Raw genomic sequence first — 17670 nt, 5'->3', positions numbered from 1 at the left:
CCGATAGCGTATTCAATATCATGTTATTATATAAACTTTGGTTTTCAAAGTTAGTAACTCATGTGATCGCGATACGTGTCAATTTTAACAATTAAAGATTTTGTCATGTGTTATACAAAAATTTTGTTTTAACAAATTTGTAAATTATAAAAAATTAAAAATTTAAAAAATTTAAAAAATTTAAAAAATTTAATAAATATAAAAGATAGTTCATATGTATATAAAAAATAATACTAATTCTAATTTTAGATGACTCATTCTATAAGAAAAATAATTAAGAAAATTATACAATTAATTAATATATTACTATAATTAAATAAATTATACTGTCAATTATCAATCCTAAAAGAAAAAGGATTGTAGATACTCACCTTTATATAAACAAATTTTTTTTTTCTCATAACAACGTCTTTGAATTTTTGATTAATTTATGATCATGTTAGTATAATTTTATTTAAAAGTAGTTGGACAAGTAATAAAATTATTATGTGTTAGATTATAAAATAGGGAACAAATATATTTAAGATATTTTTACTTTTTCAAATATAAGATAAAATTAGTTTTCAGTTTTTTCTTTGAGAATTATATTTTTATTAATTTGTAGTTTTTTTTGAAAATATTAAGTAAAATGTAAATTTGGATCAATAAACATTTTTTTTATATGAATATTATAAATGTTACTCATTGGGATTGAATGCATAGAATTAAAATCTAATTTTATTATCATGTAATATACAAAAAAATTGTATTGCAAGATGGAGTATGTGAACTCTAAATCTGGTTTTAAAAAAAAATCAAATGAAATAAAATTAATATATTGAGTACAATTTAAAATTTTACATATTTTTCTTATATCCGCGTTAATACGCGGACTTAATGTAATAGCTTATATATATCTATGAATATGTGAGATAAAAAAAATAGGTACAATAAAAATTAGAAACTATAAAGCAATATACTAATAATTTAATTCAAAAATATAAAGAAATTTGACTTATTTATATTGCTATTTAAGTAGAATATTTTGTAAATTAATTGTAAAAACCTACAAATACATATTTTCAATTACATCAATAGCCACTTTTAACTTTTACAGTCGCACTAGTATATAAATAGATTATAGAGTACTTGAACAGAAAACAAACACTGTATGAACTAATATTATCTGTAATTTTTGTTGTAAACTTTTGGCTGCAAATTTAAATTGATGAAACAGCAATAGAAAATGCAGTAAAATAAGTTGTTAAAGTTGTACTGTATGACTTCCTTTATTGTGTAGACTCTCTATATAGTCCATACAAAGCATTTGTTCCACTATTCTAGTGCAAAGCACTCAATCCGTAGGAACCATTCAAAACTTAATATAAAAATTTGGTTAAGACATTCCAAGAATCAAAGGTTGTTATCTGCACCCCATATTAAAATACAAATAAATTCTCAATTAAAAAAAGGAAAGAAAAAAATCTTACCATTCCCACTAACAGACTTATTTGGACTACAAATAAAATCTAAAAAAATTTTCAACGGTTTTGAAAAATTGTAATTATAGAAACGAATAAATCTTTTTTTTTTTTTCCACAAATTTTTGCCTAAGTAGGTCAATTTCTCTCTGTACATGTTGTTTTTTTTTTGTCAACAATTAGCAAAATACGTCTCCTTAAAACAAGCTTTGACTCAAAATTAAACCATTTCTTTCTTTCCCGTCTTTCACTCTCAGCCTCTCCTTCTTCGTTTCCTAAAACTCCTTTTTTTCTTTGGCCCTCTCTTTAGATTCTTTTTTTTTTCCTTTTTCTCTTCCTCAGATCTTCTCCTTTCATTGATCCTCTGTTTTAATATATTCTCTGAGGTTGTTTTTCGGAGAAGGAATCGTGTAAAAACCCTTCTTTCAAATCTCCTCTTCTATTCCAAAAACTCTCAGATTTTATGTGTTTTTGCATGGTCTAGTAGATGATGATAACGTTTGATTTCTGAGATTTTAGTGTTTTATTTATATTGTGACGTTTTCTGGGTACGATAATATAGAAAATTTTATAAATTTATTTGGGTCAATGATAATAGTGGCCAACGCGTCGGTGTCTTAGGGTTTACTTTTTTCTTTTAACATAAATTTTCTTGTTGAATTATTGGCTTTTCACATTTTGGTATTCGATTTTCTAAAAAAAATTTGAATTTCAACGCTATAATTGAAGAGAATTTTTAGCTTGTGGAATTTAAAAAAAAAATATTCATGTCATACTAGAATCTGTAGTGTCAGAAGAACGTGTGCTGGGGTTGGTGTAAAAGTAAAAAAAAAAATCTTACAAAAAGAAAATAATAAATAAAATTCAGCCTCTCTGATCATTTTTTGTGTTTAATCATTTAACAGATTTGCTAAATTCTCTTTTAGGAAAAAAAAATTGATGATGATGAAAATTTTGATAAGTTCTGGGGTTGTGTTTGGTGATTACTTGAACCAAGAAGTCTGATTGAATTTTTAGGGGTTGCTTTGAGTTGTGTCTCTGTGTGTTTGGAGATTGTTTCACAAGGAAGCAAAAACAGAGATGGAAACAAGAAACGAGACAAAAGCTTCACCGGAAAACAACCTCAGAAACAGAGGAGGAGCTGTTGGGAACAACAGCAAGAAAGACATGATTTTTCGAGCTGACAAGATCGATTTGAAGAATTTAGACATCCAGCTTGAGAAACATCTGAGTAGGGTTTGGTCAAGAAGCATTGAGAAGAACCCTAAGCCTAAAGAAGAGTGGGAGATCGAGTTGGCTAAATTGGAGATGAGGAATGTTATTGCTCGTGGTGCTTATGGTATTGTCTACAAAGGCATCTATGATGGCCAAGATGTTGCAGGCGAGAATTTGAAGACTTTTTTGATTATGAATGAGAATATTTTTGTACTTTGTGTAACTTGTTTTAGTGTTTGGCTTTGTGCTAAAATGGCAGTGAAAGTGCTTGATTGGGGAGAAGATGGGTACGCTACAGCGGCTGAGACTTCTGCTCTTCGTGCTTCATTCCGTCAAGAAGTTGCGGTTTGGCACAAACTTGACCATCCTAATGTCACAAAGGTAAATAGAAATAACCTCCTTAGTGATCTCTTTGTGTGTGTATGTATGTATTGAATGAGTCTATATGGATAATAAAAACAGTTTGTGGGAGCATCAATGGGAACAACGAATTTGAAGATACCTTCATCAGCTGAGACACAGAACTCGTTGCCTCAGCGAGCTTGTTGTGTCGTTGTGGAGTATCTTCCTGGTGGAACTCTTAAGCAGTATTTGTTCCGAAACAGGCGCAAGAAACTCGCTTTTAAAATCGTGGTTCAACTCGCTCTCGATCTTGCCCGAGGGTATGAATGTTATAGAACTCATTCTTCAACTCCAAGAAAGAGACTTATGATTACATTCATAATGATGATGATCACATTTTCTGTAGGCTAAGTTATTTGCATTCGGAGAGGATTGTTCATCGCGATGTGAAAACAGAGAATATGCTATTGGATTATCAGAGGAATTTAAAAATTGCTGATTTTGGGGTAGCTAGAGTTGAAGCTCAGAATCCAAAGGATATGACTGGAGAAACTGGAACTCTTGGATACATGGCTCCAGAGGTACACAAAAACAGAGAGGTCACATTGTTCAAAAAATGTGGGTATTAGTTTTGGTTTCAAAGTGTAATTCAAATTACTTTGATCAATTAGGTTCTTGATGGTAAGCCATACAACAGAAGATGCGATGTTTACAGCTTTGGGATATGCTTGTGGGAGATTTATTGTTGTGACATGCCTTATCCTGATCTCAGCTTTGCTGATGTCTCTTCTGCTGTTGTTCGTCAGGTCAGTGGAACTTTAATATAATCTCAATCTTTCAAAGTTATGAAATTTGTTATATTGTGGCATTAAGAAGTCTATAGAGGATTTGTTAATTCGATTTAATTCGGTTCAGTTTTTTTTTGGTTTTATTGGTTTTCAAATTAACCAGTGAGACCTATTAAATTGCTCATTTGTAATCCCTGTTCGTTTCTCAATTTGTAAAGTTGTTGTGTTAAACAGAATTTGAGACCGGACATTCCAAGATGTTGTCCAACATCGTTGGCCATCATAATGAAGAGATGTTGGGAAGCAAACCCGGAGAAGCGACCGGAAATGGAGGAAGTGGTGAAGATGCTTGAAACTGTTGACACCTCTAAAGGTGGCGGAATGATCCCGGAAGATCAAAGACCTAGTTGTTTCTGTTTTGTCTCTGGTCGTGGTCCGTAAATTTACCCTTCTTCTTCTACTTACTTACCTTCACATTGAATTTTCAATTTTGGAGCAATGCTCTGTGTTTTTTTTTTTTTTTTCTTTAATCTCTCAAGGTGAAAAAGGTTTTCAATTATAACAAAAATATATTATAACTATTCTTTCTGTCACTGTGATTATAAATATTTTCCTTTGGTCCAATATACAGCGCAAATCATATAACAATCTATATTAACATTTCTGAAGTACATTTTGTGTTATGCCTTTTTAGTTTTACTTATTTAAAATTTTATTTATAATATTAATCCTTCAAAATTTCCAAAAATAGTATCACGACAGATTTTGTTTCCTAAATCTATATTAACATTTTTGAAGTACATTTGGTGTTTTACCCTTGAAGTTATATGTATTTAAAAACTTATTTACAAATTTAATCCCTAAAACTTTCCAAAAATAACATCATTTCAGATTTTATTTCCTAAATATTTTACATTTCATTCCAACCAAAAATAAGAAACAGCAATCAATATTATATAGAGACATAAAGTCATAAGCTATGATATATTTTCCATTTTATTTTCCAAACCAGTGAGTTTTGATTCTTAACGTAAGAAGAACTTCGATTCCTAATTATTTAAATATTATAATTAATATATATAAATTTAATAAAATTTAAAATATTATGAATATGTAAAATTAAAAAAAATTAAAATACTATATAATATGGTTATAAGAAGGACATGTTGGAATTAATAAAATATTATTAAATATGTGCTAACACGGGTTAAATCCTCATTTTATTATTTGCCAACACTATAAATATTATAATATCTGACATATAAAATCAACTTTTTTTTACTTAAGATTGTGTAAAATAATTAATTCATTATGAAAAATGTGACTTATTATGTATTTAGATCCCTTATTTTTTGTTATAATAATTAAAAATCGAAATAGAATCTCAAACACTAAACAAAACAAACTAAATATAATAAAAAATGGTCATATAATATATTACAAGTTAAAAAATTAATATAAACATTTAGTCGCACAAGCGACCAGAAAATTAGATTATTTCTCTATTTATAAGACATCCAATAGTTAACAAATAAATAGAATATATAATATAAATAATAATAAAATTATATGCATGCGGTGTACCGCGGATTAAAATCTAGTTTTTAAAAAAAATGATCCATAAGTTAAGTCCTCTTTGTTCCAATATACAGAGTGCAAAAATGATCTATTTTAATAATATGTATCTTTTTTTTTTAATATAATAGGCTATTCTATTTAACTGCATGAGAAAATTCCAAGGCTATGACTTGTTTAGTCATATATTGAAAGAAAGTTACGCGAGAGAAAGAAGATTACACTTATATAATCTTGTTTTTAAAGAGACAATCATAAGACAGAGAGGAAGTATCAAACTAGTTGATGGGGGTACTCGTCCACCTCGGCTTCCACGTCTCTTAACTGTTGTCTATTGCATTTCTTCGATCTTTTGGGTTGGTTCAATTGGCCTTCGTCCTTCTCAGCTCCTCTGAGCAGATGCATTTTCACATCTCCATTTTTATATTCCCCTAAACTCGTCCCTATTTCACCTACAGATCTAACTAATTACGATAGAATAGAATAAAAAGTAAGGCCTATATAGATTTCTATTTTAGTCCCAACACCAGTAGGTAGATCACATAATTTGATAATTATATATAGTAGTCTCAGTTCACCAGTAGACCACACAATTATAGTGTGTAGTGGACCTAGTGGTTGAGGCTTGTAACTTAGGAACTAGGAAGCATGACATATTCATAACTTTTTTTTTCTTCTGGATCTGGAAACAAAAGTAAATGCACGTGAGGAATTGGAATTAGGTCGAGCATCCGAATAAAAATTAGGTGGATTAGATGTTTTGGCCATCTTGTTGTTCATTCTGAAATGACTTGGTTATGTCCAGATCACATGGTTCAAAAGAAGTTCACACAGTCACTCTTCTATAATATGAAAAGAGATCCACATAATTAGAGGTTTAATTAATATAAAAATAACTAAAAACATATAATAATGTAAAACAACGCATTCATCATCGTTTTGCTAAAATTTAACTAATTATGTGGAATGGAATAGAACAAATTAACATTTCACTCATTCCACTAGAAAAAAGGAAGTTCCAAACGTTGACAAAAGAAATTTTACATCCATCCCTAGTTGCAACCAAATGTGTTGCTAATTAATTCTTTTTCTATTTCCTCTGTTTCGCAAGTTCTAATTTACTAACCTATGCGGATTTTTCATCTATACTCTGTTTAATATTCTTTCATCAATTGAACTAATTTGATAAAATGTGGAGTATAATTTTATCTTTTATTTTGTTATTATTTTGATGACTTTCTCTAATTTTTAATATTAGATTTTTTTTTTTACTTTATTGACATTTTTAGTTATATAATTCAATTTTTATTTACGATTACTTACCTGAAAACTTATTTTGTTAAAAATAAACAATTAATGTTATCTTATCTCATATTTTTCTTACACCAAACCATAAACTGAAGTTATATTCATTTTTCTCTTATAAACTATATATGTATATAACATAATTGCATATTATTTAATGTATGTACTTCTTTGAAATTAAAATTTAATTGATTTGTTGTATATGCATACTATTGGTATGAAACAAGAAAAACCCATTAAGTAAGGTACCAAGTATATGTATTATCATTTTTATAAAACTATATTTTCACACAGGAAAAACTTTATTGTGTTACATTTACGCAAATTGGGAAAGAAAAAAAGAGAAGAAAAGAACTATAACATAATACTATACTATATTTTAGTATTGATTAGGTGTATAAAGTGTAGAAACCACGTATAACGTGGCACATAGTTGGATGGATGAATTCCCACACGGCAGGCAAAGAGAGTCTCACGCGCGTAACATTGCTGTCTGATCAAAAGTTTGCTCGTAAATATCCACTTACTTTTGTTAACTCAATTATCTACTTTGCGTTAGTACTATTTCAGTTTCTGTTCGATATAATTCGCTCGTTTTCCTCATTACAAAAGCTTATAGGTTGGTACAAACTACAAAGCATATAAGGTCGATACACAACTATATAACCAACATTACCATAAGGGTATACATGTAACTTCGACATTTCCCATATATAAGCATTCTCACGATCAAAGATAGCATCTCATCTTCGACATAGTTTGACTCCATCTTACAGACGTATACACACTTTGTTTATATTCAAAACAATATGGGATCTTTGGTGAAAGAGAAAACCTCGTCGTTGATGACGGAGTTTTTGGAGAAGTGCGGCGGCTATGCGGTGGTGGATGGAGGGTTAGCGACGGAGCTACAACGCTATGGGGCTGACATCAATGATACACTTTGGAGTGCCAAGTGCCTAATTACTTCTCCTCACCTCGTCACAAAGGTTATATATACAATATATCATATGTAGAAATTCATACTCTTCTTCTAAGATGGGTTTAGTCGTACGGTGACAGATATTGACAATCCAGAGTGATCTATAGTTATTGAATGATGCACTCTCAAAACTTCGTATAATCTTGTTTGATTCTTTTCGGCTGCAATTTTAAATAATGATTTGTCACTATGGGGATATCTAAAGAAATAGTATTTGGTTCTTCAAAATATCTTGAGAAGTGCTGGGGGAAAAAACAAAAATATTGAGAATTTGTTTGGCTTCAGACACTTATGATACTATATATTCTTCTATATGTAAAGATTTAGAATTATAAAGTTGAGTGAGGACCTATGTACGGACAGAGGATACTGGTTCGAGTTAATATTTTTGGTCTTTTCTTGACTCTATAAACTTGGTTTTGTTTCTTTGCAACGATATTTTTTTTATTTATCAAGTTCGATGTTTTCGATGAAGCTCGTATATACACAAATAAACAGTGATACCTTAAACAGAGGTACTCGTATATCGGTATATGCACAAATCTAGACTAGAACTAATAATTTGCCACTTTGTAACACGTAACATTAGCTGCGACGCAAACGTGTACGTTTTTATACCACGACGTTTTACTTCACTGTCACTCCATTTTTCTAGTAACACCTTCAAATGAAATTAAAACAAAAACTACTACTGGTGCTTTTCTGTTGCAGCCAAAACTAAAAATATCAGAAATATTTTAGAAAAATATATAATATTATAGTTTTCTTCTAATAGGTGCACTTGGATTACCTCGAGTCTGGTGCAAATATCATCGCTACCGCATCTTATCAGGTACTTGACTACGTGTATTAGTAGGTTTTGGAAGAGTTTCTTTTTATTTTTATAAAAATAAATGAAAAATAAAAAATAATAATATTTAAACAAAAATAAGACAGAATCAGTTAAGAAACCTTGAAAAATCTATGAGAACCAATCATATGGTGACACATATCACTATTTCAATAATATATTTTATTGTAATGATTTAAATCTCTAATTTTTTTTTTATTAAATACTTTATTTATTGTTATTTTATATATATATATATATATATTTTATAGATCTTAAATAAAATTAGCTATCTAACAAGTTTTATTATGCAAAATTTTTAGTAAAATATTCAAATTATTTTATTATTGATAATATGATATATGGTATAAAATAGAACTAATTAGTAAAATTAAATACATTAAATATGTGATAATATGGCTAAAAAATATTAATTATATTTTTTTAATAATTTAAGATTAAATGCAAAAAAAAATATTCAAATAAAATTAAACTTTAAAAAATAAGTTACAAAAAAATAATAGTATTATGTAAATGAGAAATTTGAGTTTCTCACCAATGAACATATAATATTAAGAGGAAATTCTCAAGTTTTTCTACACAAAAAAAATTAATATTATATTGGTGAGAAACTTAACGAATTCTCACCAATGCACATGCTTTAACTTTGACTTATATTACTAAAGCATTTAATTGGTTTCTACTTGAAGTAACTGATGAGTAGTTAAAAAAAAAAAAGGAAATTAGTAGTTTAGAATCTGAATAAATACATAAAACTTAATTAGGAATCAAAATGCATCAAGATGCTCATACAGGGCTCGCAATTTAGTTTAACCAAATTAATTTATTACAAAGGCAACGATCCAAGGATTTGTGGCAAAAGGTTTATCGGTGGGAGAAGCAGAGAGTATACTGAGGAGGAGCGTTGAAATCGCGTGCGAGGCACGTGAGATTTTCTACAACAGATGCACCAAAGGTTCATGGGATTTCGACTACGCTGGAAAAGCCTCTGGACAACCTGTTCTTGTCGCAGCTTCCGTTGGTAGCTATGGAGCTTATCTCGCCGACGGATCCGAATACAGGTTCTTTGATTGATCCTAGTCATTTTCTTACATTTTAGTGTAAAAATTGGAAAAATAAAGTTTAAGTAAATTGGTTGAATCTATCCATACAAAAAGTTTTGGTCTGTATTTGTAATGAAATGTTTTGCAGCGGGTTATATGGAGATTCTGTGAGTAAGGAGACATTGAAAGACTTCCATAGAAGAAGAGTTCAAATCTTAGAGAAATCTGGAGCTGATCTCATCGCATTCGAGGCTATTCCAAATAAGCTCGAAGCCGAGGTATCTTAAGTTTACTACTTAACTAAATTAAACCAACAAAGTGAAAAGAATATTCTAGTCGTTTTTGTTTAGTGCTGTGTCCTTGTATCACCATCCAAGTTCAAGCATTCCATGTTATAGACAAAAAAAGGTAAAAATTACTCACATAAAGTTTTTAAGTAACTACAGAGTATTATTAGGTAGTTTTAGACTTTAGTCCAGTGGTTGCATGATGGTAGTTTTGAAATTGTAATCACATTTCACATGCATATACATGCTATTAGTCTAGAATTGACCTATGTGTATATATTTTTTTAGTTTTATGTATACGTTTTTTTTCCACATATTTATAGGCTTATGCAGATCTTCTTGAGGAGGAAGACATGTACATTCCGGCATGGTTCTCCTTCATTTCTAAGGACGGAGTCAGGGTGCCACGAGGAGATTCGATTATAGAATGTGCGAAAGTGGCAGATTCTTGCAAGAAAGTGGTGGCTATCGGAATCAATTGTACTTCACCAAGATTCATTCACGATTTGATCATCTCCTTGCGCCAGGTAACTTTATAAACAATGATGGAATTACTTTTTTTTTTTCTTTTCTCATCTCCTTTTATCCTGTTTTTTGCCTTGCGGCTAAATCAACTGACAATTTCTTTTACTAGGTAACCCGCAAACCAATCGTTGTCTACCCAAATAGCGGAGAAGTCTACGACGGTCTGAACAAGAAATGGATTGTGAGTGTTTATTATATACAAATTTTGTTAAACACAAACTACAAATCTGATTTTGGAGGTTTTTTTTATGTAATAATGCAGAAGTCAGGGGAAGAATCAGAGGAGGATTTTGTGTCGTACGTGAGTAAATGGAGAGATGAAGGAGCGTCGTTGTTTGGAGGATGTTGTCGGACTACACCAAACACCATCAGAGCCATTGCTAAAGTTCTCTCCGACGAATCTCCCGCAGCATCAAAACATAAATTTGAGCAGTAGACTTGTCAACGATGAGTTTCTATGCTTGTTCCTTGTGGTGTCAGGAAGGAGTTTGGAATGTATTATAACGTGTGTAATTTTGTAATCTACTAAACATATATACGTAAGTTGGGACTTGGGGTGTTTCATCTGGTTTTTTGGTGTTATGAAATAATCGATTTATGTTGAAACTAAAAATGATGGTAACTATGTACAACTGCGTAGTTAGAGTATGACAATGATGGGTTAAGACGCTAAGTGATAGTTTGTAAGCTTACTTCTATTACTGTGCTGTAAAAAATAGGTAATATAAAAATAAACTACAAATATTTAATACTAACCATAGCTTCAGAAATTTTTTTTTCTTCCATATATAAAAACTTAGAAAATTACTCTAATGAATGTAATAAACGATGAAAACATCTCCATAATTTGTTTTTTCATTTCCATTTCCATTTCTACTTAATTCCTAAGATAAACTAGTTAAACTTGTACACAACATTTTCAAGTAAAATTTCCTGTTTCTTTTCCATCGGATACAATATAACTTTGATGAACATGAAGAAAGAGTGAAATCTAGAGAAGAGTTTCATTCTCTTTAGCTATCTTCTTCAAATCTTGAAGGAGAGAGACAAACGACATTACCACCCGAATATGATATTTAAACGTTAAGGAAAAAATAGAAGCGAAACCGAAATCTATTTTTTTAACTTTTTGAAACCTTCATAGTACGACAGGATTCGTGGTTACAAGAATTCTAGGGAAGATACCATTAGCGAAAAAAGACTTTTTTCTTTCTCTCAAAAGGGTGAAAAAGTGACGCTTTTCGCGACTCACCTCCGTCGTCTCTCACGATGGCGGAACCCCCATCCGTCCAATTTCTCAGGCCCTCTCCTCCTCATGGGGAAGACAAATCGTCAGAAAAAGAGACCACCGGGTTGGATCTCCCCTGGAAACCTAGCAAGGATGGCGAAATCTTCGTCCCCTCCACCAAACAGTCCCTCGAGATCTCCGACTCCTCCTACTAACATTCCCTCGCCGTCACCGTCGTTTACCTCCCCTGCCCCCAGATGCGCCTCAGTGGAAGCCCTGCCTTCTAACTTAGCCGCTGCCATTGAAGATTGTGCACCACCTCCACTGGTGACCTCAGATCTATGCGTCAATGAAGCTAGAGCGAGTCCTGCAACCACAGCGCTACCCCTACCTTCCCAGGAAACAACGAATGCTGGTCAAACCTCTATGGTTGAAACCACCAAGACTCCTTCTGCGAAAGTTGACTCATCAACGGCCCCAGAGAAATCCCTCATTAGCTCAGAACCTGAGACCGTCAAGACAACCACTGTCACGAATTCAAAAAGCGAGAAAAAGGAGGATGATTGGCTAAAGTTATTTAAAAGCTCTGCCAAGCCGCTCTCGAAAAAGGGTACCTCATTCATACTTCCCTCTGGTGAAGCTTGTGTGGAGATACCAAATTCTATCATAGAAAAACATCAGAAGTCGTGGGACTCCTTCATTTTAGGTCAATTCTATTCCGATCCTCCATCCCAAGGTACTATCCATTCAATTGTCAATGGAATCTAGAGCCCCCGTTTTCGTGATATTGCCGTTTCCAAGCTAGAAGGGAATGCTTTCCTCTTTAAGATTACCAATGTAAAGACTCGTACTAGGATTCTTAATCAAAGGTTATAGAGCATTGATGGACAGACTATGTTTGTCGGAAATTGGACACCAGGAACTGCCCCTGTCAAGCCGGAGCTCTCTGCGGCGCCTATCTGGCTGGAGCTCCGTAATGTCCCTCTACAGTTTTTTAATGAAGATGGTCTGGAACAGATAGCAAGTTTGGTTGGTGAACCTAAATGTCTTCACCATACTACCGCAAACAAGACCAACCTTGAGGTTGCAAAGGTGTTTACAATAATCGATCCCCGTAAACCCCTTCCCGAAGCAGTAAATGTCAGATTCCAGTCCGGTGAGATCAGGCGTATTCTAGTCTTTAGCCCTTGGATGACCCCGATCTGTTTCCACTGCAAGGAGATCGGCCATAGCGTAAAGCACTGTAAGTCGGAGCCAATCTCCTGCTCAGAATGTAAATCTACTTCCCATCAGGTTGACAATTTCCCGCGCGTGAGCAAAAAGAAAAAGACTGTTTATCGTATCATGCCTATACCACCTGCGCCACTTGCACCACTGGTTCCACAGGCTGTTACTACTTCGGTCCAGTGTGACACCAGCACCATTGCTAAAGCATGCACTGCTGTTAAGTCTTTGCTAGCAAGTCCATCACTGGATGAAGAGGCAAGCGGTTCAAGGGGAAGATCTTCATCTGCTGGTGTATCAGAGGCAGATCCTGATTCGTCTGGCACTATGTCAACGGATTTGGATGTATCTGACATTGCGGAAGACTATCCTGATGAGTATGGGTTCACTGAAGTGGTGCCAAAAAAGCCCCACCGACATGAACGAGGCAAGGGCCTCAAAATCAACTAATTCCCATGTCAGTATCTATGTTTATTGACATTTTTTGTTGGAATGTGCGAGGTTTTAATAAACTTTCTCATCGCACCGGATTTAAGAAATGGCTTCAGAAAAATAAGCCCATTTTGCAGCAGGTTAAGAGTAGCAAGTTCATAAATGCCCTCATGCCTGGCTGGTTTTGTGAAGATAATTACATGTATTCGGATTTAGGAAGGATCTGGGTGCTATGGCATCCTAGTGTTAAGGTGTCCATTATCTCAAAGTCCCTCCAAATGATAATTTGCGAAGTTGAGCTGCCAGATGTATCTTCGCCTCTGGTGGTTTCCTTTGTCTATGCATCGAACCTGGAAGCTGAACGCCTTCTCCTTTGGGATGAGCACCTTCAACTCTCAACAAGCCAATCTGTTAGTGGTAAAGCCTGGACAGTCCTGGGAGATTTCAATCAAACCCTGAATCCTATGGATCATTCAAAGTCTGAAGGACACTCATTAAATAGAGCAACATTGATCTTCCGTGATTGTCTCTTTCAAGCTTCTCTTTAAGATCTCACCTACCGAGGATGCTCATTCACTTGGTGGAATAAGCAAGCACCCAACCCAATTGCGAAGAAACTTGATAGAATCCTGGTCAATGATATTTGGGCATTGTAATTCCCTTCATCTGTCGGTTTCTTTAGTGAACAAGATTTTTCAGACCACTCTTGTGCATCGCTACACATGCTAAGAGTTTCAAAAAAGTTACAAGCCCTCAAGAAGACTATCAGGGAGTTCAGTAGAGAGAACTACTCTGGCATTGAAAAGAGAGTACAAGAAGCGCATGAGGAGCTTCTCCTTAGACAAAATTCAATGCTGACCCAACCGACCAGTCTAAATGCTATTGCTCTGGAGGAGGCTTAGAAGAAGTGGCAGATTTTGGCTTCGGCAAAGGAAAGGTTTTTCCAGCAAAGGTCTAATATCTCATGGCTGAAGGATGGGGATTGTAATTCTCGTTTTTTCCATCAAATGGCTGATACCAGGAATGCAATCAATCATATTCACTTCCTATATAATGAGGAGGGTGAAAAATTCGAATCAATGCAGGGGATCCAGGATGTTTGTGTCCATTACTTTGAAGGCTTACTTTCTAGTCCAGTTCACCCAGCGCTTTTTGTACAAGATGACATTACTCTCCTTCTGGATTACCGATGCAACCTAGACCAACAAAACATGCTTATAGCTCCATTCACAAATACAGAAATCAAGGATGCTTTTTGATCCATCCCATTACACAAGTCGAGTGGGCCTGATGGCTACCCAGCAGAGTTCTTCATCAGATGCTGGAACATTGTAGGTGGTGAGGTTACCTCTGCAATTAAAGAGTTTTTTTTCTCACGTAAACTACTCAAGCAGTGGAATGCCACCACCTTGGTGTTGATTCCAAAGGTGTGCAATGCTTCCTCACCCTCCGAGTTCAGACCTATTTCCTGCCTAAACACGCTTTACAAGGTTATATCTAAACTTTTGGTGAATAGGCTGAAGCAGCTTCTACCTGGTATCATCTCTCCCTCTCAGTGTGCTTTTATCTCTGGTAGGAACCTCTCCGAAAATGTGCTCTTTGTAACAGAGATTGTGCACGGTTATCACAAGACTAATATTGACCCAAGGGGAATGCTTAAAGTCGATCTGCGCAAAGCGTTTGACTCTATCAGATGGGACTTCGTTCTAGCAACTTTGAGAGGCCTGAATTTACCAGATATCTTCATTGCTTGGATCACCTAATGTATCACTACACCCTCTTTCTCAGTTTCGGTTAATGGAGTTATGAATGGTTTCTTTCGAAGCAAAAGAGGGCTCAGGAAGGGTGACCCGTTGTTCCCTTACTTGTTTGTGCTAGCAATGGAAGTCTTCTCTAAGTTGCTTCACTCATGGTACGACTATGGCTATATCTTTTATCACCCTAAAACAGAGGAACTAGCCATCTCTCACTTGATGTTTGCGGATGATGTTATGATATTTTTTTATGGAGGAAGCTCGTCACTTCATGGAATCAATGATACTTTGGACGACTTTGGGGGATGGTCAAGTCTGGTCATGAACCGAGGAAAGACTGAATTATTTTTGGCAGGGGTGAATGAAACAGAATCCTTTGCAATAACGCAATACGGTTTCCCTCAGGGCTCCTTGCCTATCCGTTACCTTGGGCTGCCATTGATGAGTAGAAAGTTGAAACTCATTGAGTATGCTCCTCTTGTTGAGAAGGTGAAGAAAAGATTTACTATGTGGGATGTGAAGTCCTTGTCTTTCGCTGGGAGATTACAACTGATAGTGTCGGTGATTACTGGTACAATGGTATTTTGGATGTCGACTTTTAAGCTCTCCAGAGGTTGCATCCGTGAAATCAAATCACTATGTTCTCGACTCTTATGGTCTGGAGGGATTGAGAATTATCATAAGGCAAAGGTTTCCTGGTCAAAGGTTTGTCTGCCCAAATCAGAAGGTGGTCTTTGCATAAGGAGATTTACGGAATGGAACACTGCGTTAAATTTAAAACTCATCTGGCTTTTATTCACAGCAAGTGGTTCTCTATGGGTTGCCTGGCAAAAATCACACTACCTCCATAACTCGGCAAGCAACTTCAGTTTTTTAAGTTCTGGAGTGCTACAGAATCAGCCAATGACTCGTGGCAATGGAAATGTCTCCTAAGGCTAAGGCCTATGGCTAGGAAGTTCTTGAAGTTTAAACTAGGAAATGGCCTCCAAACCAGTTTCTGGATGGATAACTAGACTCCGTTTGGCCCTCTCATCACTTACCTTGGTGAGACTGGTCCCAGTAACATACGGATCCCAGTCACTTCAACGGTCTCTGCAGCCACTGATTCGAGCTCTTGGCTCCTGCCGGCACCTCGTTCCGATCATGCACTAAACCTCCATATTTTTCTCACCTCAATCAACTTACCACTAAACCGTTTTCAACAAGAGTTGTCTAGTTGGTGTGTAGATAATGTCGGCTGTGATAAGTTCTCCTCTTCGAGGACTTGGCAAACCATTCAACTAAAGGAGGAGGAGAAAAATTGGGCACCTTTAGTTTGGTTCAAAGGTGCAACACCATGTCACGCTTTCCACATGTGGGTCGCTCAACTGGATAGACTCCCCACAAGGTCGAGGCTCCAATCCTGGGGTCTGCAAGTCAGCCACCTTTGCTGTTTATGCTCTTCTCAGATCGAGACCAAGGACCATCTCTTCCCCTCTTGCGCTTTCACTAAAGCTATTTGGAATATGGCTTTCACTCGGTTAAGGTTAAACACAGTTATGTTCCACCAATGGGAGGATCTTCTGTTCTGGATTAGTGGAGATTCGGAATCTGCGCCATCTACCCTTCGGAAGCTAGTTGACCAGTCGATCATCTATTCAACTTGGAAACAGAGGAACAACATGCTACATAACTCGCATCAAATTCCTCCAACTACCATCTTCAAATCCATAGTCCGCAAAGTTTTAAATTCAATCCATGCTAGACAGCATCGTCGGAAGTTTCACAACCTTTTGATCCGCTGGCTCATTTGATGTTGTTTTTGCATCACTCGTTTGCTTCCTTGTTTTTTACTCTTTTTTTTGCTAAGGAACTAAACTTTAGGTAACCATCATGTAATTCCTATTTTTCATTTTAAATGATATTTACACGCTTAGCAAAAAAAAAAATGAATCCTAGGATACAACACATTCACAACCGGGTTTGTTCTCACTTAAACACACTGGCTCTACACAAACTATACACTACGATACTCTCGAAAACACTTAGTTTGTAACAGAGAGTGATTGTTGGGGTTTTGGTGTTCTAAGTCTTTTCTCAACTTTGTCTGTCATATGTGATGAACTGAATGTATGTTTATATAGAGGTCTGGATTACTTTGAAATTGATTTTACATAATTTTACCAAGTCCATCGCAAATCTAGGAGATATGCAACATAAAAAAGCGAATATTTTTCAAAGAAATCTAACTCTCCACTTGATCATGAAACCAAAGAGACCGAGTCTCACGGAGACGTGAAGCAAAAATTTGACTCTGTTCAATATGATCCACTCCTCTTGGAGCTCCAACTTGAGAAAGGCCAAAACATTAAGGCCCAATTTTTCATTTACACATTTAACTCTACTAAATCCACTTACTTTAAGTAGATTGAGGTCCTACAATCCTCCACATGAATAGAAATTACAAACTAAACATAAGAATTCAAAAAAATATTTTTATAAACTAGACTTGACTAGACTATACATAACTTAGGCCAGACTAGACAGACGTTCGAAAATATACGAAAATGTTATTATATCTTAAAGATAACAATTTCAGCTTTGAACCCATCATTTTAATATCTATTCGGATTTACTTAGTCAGGAGAGGTGAACATGATATCTTGAACCATCCAGATTTT

General features: G+C 34.6%; 3 protein-coding genes across 4 annotated transcripts; all 3 read left to right on the top strand.

Annotated features, from left to right (window-relative positions):
• The first annotated feature begins 1620 nt into the window (after positions 1-1620).
• Positions 1621-4429, top strand: LOC104766172 (serine/threonine-protein kinase 52). The gene is made up of 6 exons (XM_010490005.3): positions 1621-2841; positions 2935-3056; positions 3138-3337; positions 3424-3598; positions 3689-3823; positions 4040-4429. The coding sequence occupies exons 1-6, from the start codon at positions 2541-2543 to the stop codon at positions 4244-4246; spliced, it is 1140 nt and encodes a 379-aa protein (XP_010488307.1). The 5' UTR covers positions 1621-2540; the 3' UTR covers positions 4247-4429.
• A 2871-nt stretch (positions 4430-7300) lies between these two features.
• On the top strand, positions 7301-10985 carry LOC104766170 (homocysteine S-methyltransferase 3-like). 2 transcript variants are annotated; one of them, XM_087502288.1, is made up of 7 exons: positions 7301-7674; positions 8443-8499; positions 9352-9578; positions 9709-9838; positions 10171-10374; positions 10482-10553; positions 10635-10985. In XM_087502288.1, exons 1-7 carry the CDS (start codon positions 7495-7497, stop codon positions 10806-10808), a joined length of 1044 nt encoding a protein of 347 aa, XP_087358414.1. In that variant the 5' UTR covers positions 7301-7494; the 3' UTR covers positions 10809-10985. The 2 variants fall into 2 exon arrangements, 1 of the variants encoding a protein (XP_087358414.1); XR_015591222.1 differs by having other exon boundaries at positions 7357-7674; positions 10181-10374.
• Positions 10986-15061: 4076 nt separating this feature from the next.
• LOC104767758 (putative ribonuclease H protein At1g65750) lies at positions 15062-16874 on the top strand. The gene is given in 2 exon segments (XM_010491740.2): positions 15062-15874; positions 15877-16874. Coding segments are annotated over 2 exon segments (1740 nt in total). The 3' UTR covers positions 16804-16874.
• The last annotated feature ends 796 nt before the right edge of the window (positions 16875-17670 follow it).

Source organism: Camelina sativa, chromosome 19 (assembly GCF_030686135.1).
Source record: "Camelina sativa cultivar CO46 ecotype springtype chromosome 19, ASM3068613v1".
In the NCBI taxonomy this organism is placed as follows: domain Eukaryota; kingdom Viridiplantae; phylum Streptophyta; class Magnoliopsida; order Brassicales; family Brassicaceae; genus Camelina; species Camelina sativa.
This window is presented reverse-complemented; position numbering and strand designations above follow the sequence as displayed.